At 33.9% G+C, this 16,228-nt stretch overlaps 1 protein-coding gene across 1 annotated transcript; it reads right to left on the reverse strand.

The window, feature by feature from the left end:
* Window positions 1-302: 302 nt before the first annotated feature.
* Window positions 303-9,008, reverse strand: LOC133202884 (uncharacterized). Its single transcript, XM_061338755.1, has 3 exons — window positions 7,369-9,008; window positions 5,160-6,766; window positions 303-2,551 (listed from the first exon to the last, which is right to left on the reverse strand). Exons 1-3 carry the CDS (start codon window positions 9,006-9,008, stop codon window positions 819-821), a joined length of 4,980 nt encoding a protein of 1,659 aa, XP_061194739.1. The 3' UTR covers window positions 303-818.
* Between the last annotated feature and the right edge of the window lie 7,220 nt (window positions 9,009-16,228).

The following is a 16,228-nucleotide window of genomic DNA, read 5'->3' on the forward strand; positions in this document are numbered from 1 at the left end:
AAGTTATATTGAAATTAGACCAAAAATGTAGAAGGAATAGCGTTTTAAAGAATTTCACAGAAATTTCTATTTTTTGTAACCATGGCAACACCGTTCACCCAAATCAAAACCGATGCACTTAGTGTAGTTTACTTTTGTTCCAAGTTATAATGAAATCAGACCAAAACTGTAGGAGGAGTAGCGTTTTGAAAAATTGTTTACACACAGATGGACAGCTAGACGGACGGACGACGAACACCTTACTATCGCATTTAAGCTCTTCTGGTCTCTGACCAGTAGATCTAAAGAAAATTAACAAAAAGTTAAAATTTGAATTTTATTTTTAATATAGAAATATAATCATAAAATGAAATCTCTGTGAATTCCAGTAACTAATCACTAATATCCCTGATACATGAATAACAAATAAAAAGAATAAACCAGCAATAAAAAAACCCCATTCATTTCACATTTTATGTTGATATGTATTTTAAAACAACAGATTTAACACATACAATTTGTATTTAAAGCAACTGATTTAAATGTTATGACATTTTCCCTCATTTCTCTTATTCATTTCATACATGTCATATTTCTAAATTACACATTCTCCTTAACTACAAAATATGCATTAGTTTTCTTATTACAAAGAACATGTAACAATTGTACTATGTTATAGACTTGACATAGTTTTAGGATACTTTTAGGAAATGTTGGACTTTCCGTTTTCTTGGTTATTACACATGACAGTATTTGTAGGAATCTCAGAAGTAGTTTTTGAAGAAGACTCAGGTTGATCAATATCTGTTAATAACTTTCCGGTTTTAGAAACATACACGTCATGTCATTTTCAAATGTTTCTGCTTGTTTTCTTTAGCCTGCTCTTCACTAGAATCTGGTGGATCATATTCCTCTAGTTTTCGTTTTGAAATAGCTTTTACAACTGAACTCAATCGTTTCACTGCATTGTCAAGGTCACTTTGGTTATAAACATACAAGCTCTGCTTCTGTGAAGTAAATTCCTTCGAATCGACAGACGTAACTGGGCTTTTTCTAGATTGAACATTTGTATTGGTTGTTTTGGATATTTTTTTGTGGCTTTCAGAATCAGTAGAATTAATTTCATTATGTGGTGACATACACTCGAATGCTTCTAAAGTAATTTTAATATCAGCGAATAAATTTTTTCGGTCACCTATGCGAATGCAGTCGTTTTCTTCACTTGGAGAACCTTTTTCAAATAAATTTTGAACAGGTTTTTGCTTGTGCAAAAGTTTATTAACTTTTGCCAAAATATGGGGAGATGATCTACATTTTGTAAGTTTGATAAAGTCCCTCAAATCTGGATGCATAAAAAGAATTGACTTCCCTTTCTCATTCTCTAAAGTCTCCCTCCAGTTGTTCATTAACAGTGAAGGGCTGGTTTTTTGTACAGTTAGTACCGATTTGCCTTCAAGAGAATTTTGAGATTTTTTAAAATCCAATGTAGTGGTCAACTGATTACTAGACACTTCTCCATTTTTCAACTCTACAGGAGATGATGAGCTCTTCAAGGTATTACGGCAGCTGTCACCTTCCAGATTCAATTCTGTGTTGGCAACCTTCACTAAATCATTGTAATTTTTAATACCGCTTTGCAATACGGTACCAGTACTCACAATTTCTTTTGTTTCCATGTCAGTAATTTCATTACTTTCAGAAGAAATGGAAACCATGACCTTTGAGTGTTCTTCATTTGATGGAACTTGTGTTAAAGTGTTGGGCCTTTTACAAAAGCTTATCAGATCTGATATAACTTCTTCTACTTCGACTGATTTAGATAAGCTATTAGTCTTTGATGAACTAGCATGCACACTTCTTTCCTTTGGAGTTCTTGTCTTTTGCAAAGGATGGACTGGCATTTCTTGATTGCTTTCCTTGTTGTAAGAAATACTGAAACTTGGAGATATTAGCCCATAAGATGTTTCATTTTTCTCTTCCAAACTGTCAACTTTGTCTTTAACTTCCAAACCTAGAACACTTGTATTTTTTCTTGAACTGTCGATGTCATTATACCCTGAATTATTTTCTCTGTCTTCTTTCGGAGCTAATATTGGCTTTTGTAACTTAAAACTGCTTCGAGACGGACTATCTGACCTTTTATCTTTAACTTTTTTGAAGAACATATCTGTACCAGTTGTCGAATTTTCCAGTTCTTTTGGAATATGATCTGCTTTTGATTCCTTTAGTGGCTCTGTAACATGAAGTTTATTTTTCATCTCTTCAATACTGTTTGAATTTCTATGCATTTTCCTTACTTCCTGATCTATGAGATCACAAACAGTATTAGGGATTCTATCTAGAATATCTTTACAATATGCGCCAGATTTTTTCTTATCTCCATTGCTTTGGATATTAGACTCACGAACTACCTCTGAGCAACCATTCATTCCTGCCATTATATGGTTGTGTGGATCAAGCCTCATCCGCTTGTGTGGAGTCCGTGTCTGCATATCTTCATCTCCATTGCCTGAATCAGCAACTGCAGAGCATTTTTTCTCTGACAGTTTCCGTTTTAGACCAACAGAATCTCCTGAAGAAAAAAAGAAGAAGAGATATACTTTCTTGCTGTAAACACAAAACTTAATGATAAATATACAGGTTTATATTGAATCGTGTAGATATTCATAAAAATAGGTTAAAAAGCAGGGTTAAGCAGACATTGAGCAGTAACCTTTTGTTTTAACAAAAATACTTTAAATTAACTTACACTACCATTTTCTTTTTCCGACTGTTTTGAGCAAGCTCAAATAAACATGGTAAGGAATTTTCCCATGCATAAATTTTATTATTTCTACTAAAGTGATAATAAACTAGAAACATGTCCATAGGACATGAATGCCCCGCTAAGGGTATATTAGTACTGCAACATGAAAATCTGTATTGGTGTATGAAGTTTTATGAATACAACAAACTGTATATCTTGAATAGTTTCTGTTTCTTTAAATTAAAAGCGAAATCTAAAAAATTGAATAAAGTTGATAAATTTTCACCAAATTATGTATAAATGCACAAACTTATATAAAAATATCTTAAACAGTTTCTGTAAAACTAAACTAAATGCAAATTTAAGAAAAATGAGGTCAAGGTCACAGGAAAGATCAAAGGTCAACAGTTTTTTTTTGCTCTCTGCAGTATGTATCAGCATATGAAGATCAGCATATTAAGTTTGATAACACTACTTTGAATGGTTTCTTTAAAACTGGGCTAAACACTAATTTAAGAAAAATGAGTCAAGGTCACAGGAAAGGTCAAGGTCAAAAAATGTTGATGCAGTTGAATAACTCTCATTAATATGTATCAGCATAAGAAGTTTGGTAAAAATATCTGGAAAAGTTTCTTTGAAACCGAGCTTTGAACTGAGCTAAATGAAAAGTGCGACTGAAAGACTGAAGGATGGAAGATGGACATGACAAACTCTATATGCCCCAGCCATATTCAAGGCGGAGCATAATTTTTTTTTTTTTAATAAATCAAATTTTTAAGTATTTTGACCCTACAATTCACTTGGAATTCTGAAAATTGAATTCTCTGCTTTCGCATGTCTCGATTTTTTTGGTAGAAATTCATTCCATGATTAGAGAGTTGAAAAACAATATTATTGGCAGTTTTAAGGTTATATGTAACAATCATTTTTAAATGCTAATTGAATCAACCTATAAACCTTAAAGTTTGCAAGACACACCAACATGCAAATGCTGTTAATTTTTATCAGATATCATATACCAAAATGAAGCATTCTAATCCCTGCTTTTGAATTTCTTATGATTACATTCAAACTGCAATGCTAAACATGATACAGATTTCTAATATCTGGCAATTCATTTCTTTTTTGTTTGATTTTTTGAAATTTTGAAAGATCAGATTTATTGGGGAAAAAGAACTTCTGGAAAAATAACTTGATATGCATATTCCTGAATCTTCACACACTAAACTCATTATATTAATTTATCTCTAATTTGACATGCAGTTTTCTGTATCGAAATTCTCCTTGTCCAGTACTTGATAATTACAGCCATGGGAGAAGTAGAATTTCTCTTTTAATATACATTACTGTAAAATTATATCAATGAAAACAAGATGTGTTTGTGAAACACTGATGCCCCCGTATGACAGCTTATGGCAAAGGTTAAAGTTTCACAAATGCAAGTCAAACTCCAGGTCAAAAAATCAAAAAGGTTGGTACCCAAAGAAAGGTATTGTCTCGAGAAATATACCTGTGAAATATGAAAGCCCTAGTATAAACAGTTGAAAAGTTATGGCGAAGTTTAAAGTTTTTTCAAAGTAAGTAAAACGGCAAGGTCAAGGTCAAATGGTGCCCAAGGGAAGGTCTTGTCACAAATGATACACATATTTTTGGTATCCAAAGGAAGGTCTTGTCACAAGGAATACACATGTGAAGTGTGAAAGCCTCAACACCAACTGTTCAAAAGTTATGGCCAAGGTTAAAGTTTTTCAAAATTAGGTCAAACACCAAGGTCAAGGTCAAAGTTGTTGGTATCTAAAGGAAGGTCATGTCACAAGGAATGCATATGTGAAGTATGAAAACCCTAGCACTAACTTTTCAAAAGTTATGGCTAAGGTTAAAATTTTTCAAAATTGAAGTAGGTCAAACTCCAAGGTCAAGGTCAAAAGGTCAAAGTTGTTGGTATCCAAAGAAAGGTATTGTCACAAGGGGTACACATGCAAAATATGAAAGACCTAGCACAAATAGTTCAAAAGTTAAGGCCATGGTTAAATTTTTTTCAACAGTAGATCAAACTCCAAGGTCAAAGGGTCAAAGATGTTGGTACCCAAAGGAAGGTCTTTTCACAAGGAATACACATGTGAAGTTTGAAAGCCTAAGCTCCAACTGTTCAAAAGTTATGGCCAAGGTTAAAGTCTCATAAAATTTTGCAAAAGTGGGTCAAACTCCAAGGTCAAGGTAAAAAATGATGGTACCCAAACAAAGGTCTTGTCAAAAGGAATATACATGTGAAATATGAAAGCCATAGCTCCAACCAATCAAAAGTTATGGGCAAGGTTAACGTTTTTGCAGACAGACAGCTAGACAGACAGACGGACGGACAGGGCAAAAACTATATGCCCCCGAAAATATACATATACCTCATGTAGCTCTTTATCAGTAAGTCAGAATTTACCTATGTTTGGTTGAACTATCATCAAATTTTGAATAGCCTGTCCTTTTTCAAACTGACCATACTCCTCTTTCTTTTCTTGGCATTCTTTGACAGACTTGTGTTCAATAGTAATTTTTTGACTGTTCTTTGCAACGTCTGTATTTGGCAAATTATTTAAAATTCTATCTTTCTTTGTTTCACAATTGACTGCTGATTGTTTCAAATTGTGATATTCATTTTCCCCTTTCTTTTCTGTTGTTGATACTACAGTATGATACAAAGTTCCTTCATTTGTTAGTGTCGAGTTTGAATTGCTTCTGTCCAATGAATCTTGTCCCATTTCCTTAGCTGTAAATGATGTATTATTTGATGGGCTGTCTCGCTTACATAAATACCGACGGTGATCGTCTCTCAAAAAGATGTACTTATCCACTTTAACCTCTAACAAACTAGTGTCAATCGAGAGTTCTTCCGCTATTTTCACTCTTGAGCCACCCAGAGTGTTATCTAAAGAACTTCTGTGGACCTTAAGTGCACTCTGTGTAAAAAATCGTTGAAGACATACTCTACAAGAATATTCAAAAAGTCTTTTATGAGCACGTGCAAGATGGCCATAAAATGTCTCTAAATGCGCAAAAATCTGATTACAAATACAGCATTTTAAGCGTTTTGCTCCATTCAGTTTTTTATTCTTATGTTGTAGAGCAACATGTTCCACAAATTCTGTATCCTGCTTGAATTCTTGGTTACAAAGCAAACAACATAGAACCCATGGTGAGAGATGGTCAATAACATGATTCATAAGAAGATGGTTATTTTTCTGGAGTATTCCACATAGCGGGCAAGAAAACTTGAAACCATGAACAGTTTTCTCATGAATTGATAGCTCATGGAAAGATGCAAATTTTTCTTTACAATGACAGCAGAAGAACCCTTCTAATAAATCAGAGGAGATCGCCCTGGAATAATACGAGTGAACTCTCCTTAGATGCTGCTGAATAAGCTCAGGCTTGAAAAATCTTTTACTGCATATGTAACAAGTATATGTGGTATCCTTTGGATCCAGATTAATGGCATTCAATGGACTTGGCAAGTGAGACTGGCTTGCTGATGAAGATGGCTGGTTCTCTAAAATAGTTGACATCATTGCTGACTGGTTGTCTGAGAGAGGATGTATGTCTCTTTGGGTATGCAAATTTGAATTTGATATTTCAGACTGTCTTCTTACTACAAAATCAGTTACTTTCTGTAATGTTGATAATGGAACAGTAACATGTGATTCCTGATATTTTTGTGATCTCCGTTTTTTCACAGAAACTTGTTGTATTGAATTTGATATTTCAGACTGTCTTCTTACTACAAAATCAGTTACTTTCTGTAATGTTGATAATGGAACAGTAACATGTGATTCCTGATTTTTTTGCGAACTCTGTTCTTTCACAGAAACTTGTTGTAATGAAAAATATTTGGAATTTACAGCTGTTTGATCGCTTGGATTAGTTGTTTCCTCCGAGGCCTGATCTCCAATGGATTTTTTTCCAAGTGCTTTCCGTTTTACTTCATTTGGTGGTTTGTTGACTTCTGTTGACACTTCATCTGGTATTACAATGATCTCTTGATGAATGATCCTGAAAACAATAATATAATGTTTTATTTTTTTTTATTAAAATTTTTTTGCAAATGCATACTTTTTCAGACATACTGTAAATTTCTTATTTTACACGAGTACTTAATATCGCGAAGTGGCCCAAGGACGTCAAACCACAAGAACAATAATTCGCGTATGGGTGATTTATCTAGAGATTTTACGTACATTAAAGCACCATAAAAATAAAAGCGAGTAATTTTATTTCGCAAGTGGTGCTTCTCGCGTAATTATGCGATAATTTATTTCTTGCGTATATTTAGAAATCTACAGTATACAATGATTACTAAATATAAGCTGAGCTAGAAAACAAAGAAATTGACAGTCTTCTTAGAAATCAAAAACGAGTTTTAGTCACTATAGTATGGGCCATAAGAATGCTTTTCCTTGGCATGATGTAAACATGATGATAAGTTCATCTCTGCTACTAGAATACTAGAGTGACATAAGTATGTACATGTACCACAACTTTTAAGAAATGTCAATGACTAGGCATGCAAACAGCATACATCCTATAATATATCCTATGAAAATTAACTTGGAAAATCCTAACTGATACAGTATATAGTGAATTAAAATATATACCTAGCAGCTGGAAGGATACCAATTTCCTCCTCTTCATCAGACGATAAGCAAATTACATCTGAAGAAGCAACATCTTCAACTTCATCACATTTTTCATTTTTGCTGTTGTCTTCCTCTTGGTTTGGTTTTTTTCTTATACCATCTCCAAATGTTGAAACTGAGAGAGTACCAACTTCAGAATATTTTTCTGATCTCAATGCTGGTTTTTCAATAGTGCTGACATTTTGTTCTGCAACTTTTTCTGTACTCTGAGATGCACTATTCTCACTCTTCTCTGGTTGTTGAATTTCTTGAGCTATGTTATTTTGAGCTGATATCACTTCCTTTGTCAAAAATTCCACATCATCAGACATTGTACTAGAAACTTCATCAAAGGAGATTTTTGTCAAAGATGCAGAAGTAGGAGTCACAGGGATATCAAGTTCCTTGAGATTGATCTTCTCATCCATAACAAAATGGACTTCCAGCTTCTCACTACCATCTTCGTTTGTAATTGTCTTCACTTCAGATTTTAATCCTAGCTGATTGATTAATGTCTGAATGGTAGTTTGATTTAATTCATCTGTTTTTGGCGATGGTGTGCTTTGGGCATGTTTTCCAACAATTGGTTGATGATCATCATATACTGCTTGAGCATCACTCAAGCAAGCTCTTTCTTCCTTTTTCATTTCTGATAAAAGCTGTATTTTTTTCAAATCTTTAATTTCATTGAAATTACTTTTTCTTTCTCCTGAAATTCCCTCTGCTTCATTTATGGTAGAGTACTTTTTAGCATCTGCTATTACATTGCATTCATGCTTAGCTGTCATTTCCTTTATGTTTTCTACAGGTTCAATAGCATCATCTGAGAAGGAAACTTCAGATACAGAACTTGACTCTAATCCATTGAACTCACAAGTCATTTCATTGCTATTTCTTAACATCAAACCTGTTTTTGGTTGGCTCTCATGTTCTTTTGAAGAAACATCTTCTTTTACATTATTCTCACTATCTTCCTCATCAGAGTCAAAACTGACAATAATATAGTCATCATCAACATCACTGTCATCATCAATGTCTATAACTTCTACTGTTGACTTTTTCCCTTTCTCTTCTTTATGGCAATATTTTTTAAGGTCAGATCCTTTTTTCAGTTCCTCTTCTTCTACATCAATTTTCTCACAGCTGTTTTCTGCTATTTTTTCTCCTTGATATGTGGTTTCCTTTTTCTCATTTTCAGTAACTGATGTGCATTTGAAGGATGAAATTAATACACTTTCAACTGATTTATCTTCTGAATGTTCTTTTATTCCTTTTTCTTCTAAATCAGCTTTACTTTCATCAGAAAGGTGTTTTGTATCTATTTTTCCAGCTTCATTTTCTATTGAGTTGGAACTTTTCAATTTCTGATCCTGACCTTCAATACAAACAAGATCCTCGATTGTGTTGCAAGTTGAATTAGAAGTCATACTGTCTATTTGTGTTTTAGGGAGAGTTTTCTTGTCTATTACTGCATTCTGACACTTATTATTTATCTTGGATTGCTTGCCTTCTCCATTTTCTTCAACAACGACCTCCACTTCCTTAACAAGATTAATGGCAGGATCCTTACCACCATTTGGTGAATTTTGCATATCTAATAAATTTTCCATCTCAGACATCTCTTCTGCGAAAAAAAATCTAATTATTTCTTTGAACATAATTTTAAATGAAAGGAAAAACTACAATTTAAACATTCATAAACATAGGTAATCAGAGATTACAAAGCTCACCCCAACGAATGTTGTCTTTAAGAAAGACAAAAACCCACACAAAACTAATAATATAGTAGTGTGCATCCCTAGATGCAACATTTATGCAATTTTGGTCTGATAGGGCTTGCAGTTACTTGGGAATGGACTTATCTAAAAACTTTAAACTAGTCATTCATCCAGAAAATGCAAGTAAAATCCAGCATCCGAAGCAAGTCCAGTAGTGTGCATCCTTAGATGTATCATCCATACAATTTTGGTCAACATAGGACTTACATTTACTTGGAAATGAGATTTGCTCCAAGAACTTTAACCTGGTCACTCATTCGGAAAATGTAGGTCACATCCACCATCTGAAGCAAGTCCAGTAGTGCGCATTCGTAGATGTATCATCCATGCAAGTTTGATCAATATAGGGCTTATACATGTAGTTACATGTACTTGGAAATGAGATCTGCTCCAAAAACTTTAACCTGGTCAATCATATGAAAAATGTAGTTCAGATCCAACATCCAAAGCAAGTCCAGTAATGTGAATCCTTAGGTGTATCATCCATGCAAGTTTGGTCAACATATGACTTATAGTTACTTAGAAACGAGATCTGCTCCAAAACTTTAACTTGCTCCAAAAACATTAACCTAGTCATTCTTTAGCTGAAATTGCAGCATCTGAAACCCTAACTGGTACAATGAAACACACTAGAAGCATCCTCCATGCACCTCTGATTGATGTACATTGTAAGGAATAGAAGTACTTGAAAAGAAATCTGCTCCAAAAACTTTAACCTGGGCGCTAACGCAGATGGTATTACATAAGCTCCCCCTACATCATTGAGGTGAGCTAAAATTTAAGATAAGTCTTTTTTTCATTCTTTCATATATTTACCTTCTCCTTTAAGTAATTTTAAAATAACTTTAAATCATTAAATATTCACCGTCTATACTACTTTGAGTATCTTTACTACTTTGAGTATAATGACGCAGCATCAACATACATTGGGATGGAAGAATTTCTCAGCAGATGTCACACCTTAACTTCCAGTTATCTTCTGAAAAACAAGCAATTTCTGTTTTATTTCTTTGCTACAATACAAGAAGATTCTATGTATACAAAGTCTTATGTCTACAAAGTGCCTAATTTAGCTAAATAAATACTTGTATACTCTCTTTTACATAATATGTCTTGAAATAAATTACCTTGAATGGCTCATAATGAAATACAATAAACACTTTCTTCAATCAATAACAAGAATAACTAGTTATGAAAGGACAAGAAAGGATAACATCATTTCTGCCCCCTGGTTTGTGATGTCTCTGAAAATGATACAACAGTTCATCATTAAAAAACCTGTTGTCATCCCTATTACAAAATGAGCATTGATTATAAGTTTTGGGGTGCACAAAGATCACAGGAAGGTCCTTCATTTGAATAAACTTGAATCCCTTTTACCAAAGGATACTCTAGGCCAAGATTGGTTGAAATTGGCACAGTGTTTCTGGAGAAGAAGATTAAAATGTGAAAAGTTTAAGACAATGCCGACAGACAATGGACAAATTTTGATCAGAAAAGCTCGCTTGAGTCTTCAGCTCAGGTGAACTAAAAAGGATTAAATGGCAAAACTTTCAAGCCACAGAAATGTGTTTAACATTGTATCTCAAGTTTTTGTGTATACACTGTTGAATTAGTTTAAAATTTTAAGAAAGAATGATTTTTTTTTTGAAATGCTAATACATGTACATCATTGGATAACTATACATGAACATAGAACATTCAATTAAATATACATTTACCAGAAGGATGAGTCTTTCTACAAAGGACTGGACATTTCCAGTGTTGACTGAGCTGGTCCTTTGAAGAAAAACTTCTGCCACAGTTGACATTTTATTCTTGTTGAGGATTTTTGACATTTTTCACTTTTTTATGCTGATTCAGGAAATATCACAAGAGAAAAGGCTTATTACAAACCCCACACACAAGAGAAGTTGAATCTGAAAGAATAGTGAATAAGAGACACATATATTTACATGTTATTCATCATTCAACATTTCAAATATAATTCATTTCAAAACCATAATTTCTTGAACCCCTTCTCCTACCCTGTATGAAAAAAATAAGCCTTACATGGTTCAATAATTTTTGATATGTAATATTTAAACCATTATAAATTATCACTTAGTATGTCTTATGGGGGTTCCATATTTTGCAGTCATTATATCTTGAACCCACCCCTTATCCCCACCAGACTTGGGGTATGTGTAATGGTAATGTGTTGTAATCATTGCATTTTTTAACTGTAATGGGTGTGATGGACCTTTTTTCAATTACAAGTAATTGTGTTGAAATTCACCATTTTCATGACAATGTCAGCAGTGATACCACTTTTAAAAATAGGTCAAGTGACACCTGTTCATTTAGCTGCAGAACTGCAGCTCTTTGGTAATTCAGACAGACAAACTAGAGAGCTACATATCCGTAATATTCAAACACTGTAAAAACCTGTAAAAATCTACACATTTTTGTTGCACCCTTTGGGTATTTTTATTGTGTATGTACCCACCAAAAGCATGGTGTCCATTAATTAACCCTCTTAAATAATTAATGAATACACTGTGTTAATGTCATGCTTTTAAGTGGATTGAATTGTGCTTGAAGAGTTCAGTAGTCTTTTTACTGATGTTAAATGTACTTGTTATTTGATGGTGGTGTCCATGATGTTTTTTTGGTGTCCGTGATATGTTTTTTTAGGGTTTCAATTCCTTTGGAAAATCTATAAATTATTCTATTTTTTGTATCAATTTATTAAAATTGTAATGAAATATTTCTAGGTTAGAAAAAAATCACATTCAGACATCCATGTTGGGGTCATGCTGTTTGGGACAGTTAAAAGGTAAATAAAGTATCAAGATCATGAGTAAAATATATGGTCAATTAATGGATAAATTCAATACCATGCTTTTGGAAGAGGAAGGCATATAATACAACAAATGATATCCAAAACATGCAACAAAAAATCAATGCAAGCTGTTTAAACAAAGTCTTATTATAAAAAAAATGTGACTACACAGCCTAGAATGATTGTTAACAGGTGTAAGCTACAATACAGTGCACCGAAGTGGTAGAAATATTCTCTTTGAATGAAACGTTCTGAGCTTTCATTTGAACAATGGTTGTTACATTATCAATGACATGCCCTAGGGCTGGAACGATTCAGGGTTCAATTGATTCAGTTCGGTTTTGGTTCTGAATGATATGGTTCGGTTTTTCTCGATTTGATTTGATTTAATATAAAACAGTCTAAATATTTCTCATCATAAATGAAAAATAATACTGTAGATTTCTTATTTTACGCGAGTACTTAATATCGTGAAATGGCTCTTAGGCGTCAAATCGCGAGAACAATAATTCGCAAGTGGACAGTTGGCCAAAAGACTTTAAATGGATTTAAGCTCCAAAAAAATAAAAACAAGTAATTTCATTTCGCGTGAGCTGCTTCTCGTGGAATTACACGATAATTAATTCCTCATGTATATTTAGCAATCTACAGTAACCTCTGCTTTATAAACTCCTTTACTTAAGGATAACAAACATAAAATTCATAAAAAATAAAATATTGTAAAAGGAAAAGGTGTTTATGGAATAAAAAAAAAATCACTGACTTCAAATTGGCACCATCAGTATAACAAGAGGCCCAAGGGCCTTAACGGTCACCTGAGTATAATACAACAATTTAGAGGATCCATAGAGTATAAAATGAACTGAAAGCTCAAGCTTTGTTGCCCAAAAGCAAGAAAAATAGGGTGATCTGGATCAACAAAATAATTAGTCTAGTGTTCAGTAACAGTACATAAATTAGGTTCTAATCTGTTCCCCATTTATCACTATCACCAGACAGTATATAAACAAACTTATAATCAGTGCTTCTGTACTCTTTTAATTCCTTGTTGAAATCTCTTACATTGGCCTCTCTTGGTCTTTGATGAACATTTAATAAGACAAGTTATTTTTGTCTCATTTTTATTTATCTGTTACTTACAAGTCTACCTGATCATTAAAACTATGAAAGTACTTTTTGTATTATACAATAAAAATTCTTGCATAATTCTCTTATTCTATTAACCTTTCAAGCACATTATTTACAGTGATTAATTATCACAAGTAAATGGCAAAGGGGAAAAACTCCTCTCAGTAGAATACAATTTAATAGAGCCCTGGCCTGGACCAGAACACTTGACCAAATGCAGGGGTAGACAAATAGAATTTTTCAGTACTTGCCCTCAGACATGTTACCATCGTAAAATTACTTGTCCTACCAAAAAATATGCTTGTCCCACTTTTTCTTAATTAACATAAAATTAAAGCATTATCGTTAAACATTAAATTATTTCTCAACTGATACACTACATGGGGACCAAACTAGACATAAAATCACTTAATTTTTTGCACGGAAAAATTTAGGGGTAAGTCTTGTTCCAGGGAGATTTCTTAGCTTGTGCAGTGCGCATAATTTAAACTTTTCTCTGTATTACTTTAACATCCCAAAAATACTGAAAGAGAGAAATTTTTTTTTTTGAATATTATAAAGTATTTGATTATGAAAACCACCACTGCATGTCGATTGTGACTTTCAGTGATCGCCAGTCAACAGCTCCAATTTTAATATCAGTATAACACGTTTGTACTCACGGCATGAATTTTTACATTATTTTTTACAATACCTAAAAAGGTCTAAAATCCTCTTCAACTTTTTTGACATGGAATCGATAGCTGCTATGTTTTACGTCCTGTGTGTATTTTAACTACACATAAATGGGTAAATTCTAGAGGAGTTCCGACTGAGTATTCGATGTAGTGATGAACAGCAGCGAAAAACAGGTGCTCTACTGTGATTCATTACATTTCAACAGCGATAAAACAAACAACATTTGATTTTTTGTTAACTGGAGAAGCACTTGTCCGCGGGCAGGTACCACTTATCAAATAACTTGCCCGCCAAACAAAATTGGTTGTCCCGGGCGTCGGGCAATGCTATTTGTCTAGCCCTGAAATGGTTCTGATGTTCAAAAATCTGGTAAAAATACCCTTCTTTATTAAAACTTTTACTCTTTTTGCCTCTGATATGCCCAGGTGCAGAGAAGATTTTTAAAGCATTAATGTATTTTCACTATATATAATAAATAGAGCCCCACCCTAATATCAGAACCTCTGATCCAGGGGCCATGAAATTCACAATTTTGGAAGAGGCATCCTTGCTTATCATAACCATGTATTTGTTTAAATAATACCCAGGAGAAGAGAAGATTTTCAAAGAAATAATGCACTTTCATTATATGATCTATATAGCCCCGCCCTAGCACCAGAACCCCTGATCCTGGGGCCATGAATTTCACAATTTTGGTAGAGTCACCCTTGCTTATCATAACTATGTATTCAATTTGTTTCAATAATACCCAGGAGTAGAAGGAGTAAAGAAGTTCTAAGATTTTCAAAGAAATAATGCACTTTCACTATATGATCTATATAGCCCCCCCCCTAGCACCAGAACCCCGGACCCTACGGTCATGAATTTCACAATTTTGGTAGAGTCACTCTTGCTTATCATAACTATGTATTCAATTTGTTTCAATAATACCCAGGAGTAGAGAAGAAGATTTTCAAAGAAATAATGCACTTGAATTTCACAATTTTTGTAGAGGGCTCAATGCTTATTACAATCATGCTAACAGTTTGACTGCTTGATGTCCAGGAGTAAAGAAGAAGATTTTTAAAGATTGCATTAATTTTGATGGTTTTGGCCCCATCCCTCAGGCCACAGGGGGGTAGGGGCCACTAATTTCACAATTATTGTTCCCCTTCACCCATAGATGCTATATGCCAAAATTGGTTGAAATTGGTCTGCTGGTTCCAGAGAAGAAGCTGAAAATGTTCAAAAGTTTACGACCGACGAATGACGGACGAAAAGAGATAGCAATAGGTCACCTGAGTGACTCAGGTGACCTAAAATGTACTTCCGGTCTCCTATTGGTGGCCATTTTGTTTACATGTGTTACGTAAATTTTTAACCAAACCGAATTCTGGATTGGTGCACTGAATCAAACAGTATGATGCACCGAAATTTTTGGTGCACCGCCAAGCACTCATGCCCATTTCTTAAGAAAGAAGAAAGTGGTTTATTGTGGCACGAAAGGGTAGGGAAACACCAATCTGCTTTGAGAGAGAGCCCTTGATTGTTGTAAATGTTCTCACATACTTTATTAGAATACCTTTGGAACAGGTATTCAATGAATAAATTGGCTAGTGGTGTTCCAGTCATCGATTATAATCGAAAATCAGTCGACTCCTGGCATAATCCAAGCCCTTGATTACAAAATTTTTATTCCATTAATCGGGTTAATGTTTTTTTAATTTTACAAGCGTAATAGTTTTTAAGCCGAATATTCCAGCCATGACTTGTCTATTAACTTATTTGTGTATCATAATGGCGCAGACGAACATTGTGTTCCCGGGTAACAACGCTCAATCCCGAGTATGGATGTACTTTGGATTCCACAAAATGAACGAAGAACCAGCTGGACTAGATAGAACATTCTATCGTTTAAATGATATTGTCCTACTGACTAGGGCTTGTCACGAGACACAGTTAGATTATTCTAACTACAGCTGGACCACCACAGAAAGTAGTTATTCACCCATTTATACCATTTAATAAACTTAATTGACAGACTTTGTAAATGTCCGACTATAATTGATAATTAGTCAGTTAGAGTAGCCCGATCATCGATTATGAAATTCTTACTGATTCCCTTCTGAAGTTCACTAATATAAGCTTATCAAATCGCCAGTGTACATAAACACTGGAAATAAGTGTTTGTTCCATACACATGTTCTGATAACTTAAACATGTTAAATATAGACATGACTAATACATACATTTAACTATGTACATATTCTTTGCAACACGCAAGTTTAAGAAAAGCAGGGGGTATCTCATTCTCCTAACGTAATAGTTTCCCTATTTCTGTTCAGCATCCAGAAATACAGTCAAACCTCGTTACCTCGAACTTGGTGGGACCGAGAAAAAACTTTGAGATATCCAAGGATTGGAGATATCGAAGGTAAAATACTTAAAGAAT

The sequence above is a fragment of the Saccostrea echinata genome, unplaced genomic scaffold (assembly GCF_033153115.1).
Source record: "Saccostrea echinata isolate AGI-Se365-2 ecotype Australia unplaced genomic scaffold, CSIRO_AGI_Sech_v1 ptg000047l, whole genome shotgun sequence".
NCBI classification, from domain to species: domain Eukaryota; kingdom Metazoa; phylum Mollusca; class Bivalvia; order Ostreida; family Ostreidae; genus Saccostrea; species Saccostrea echinata.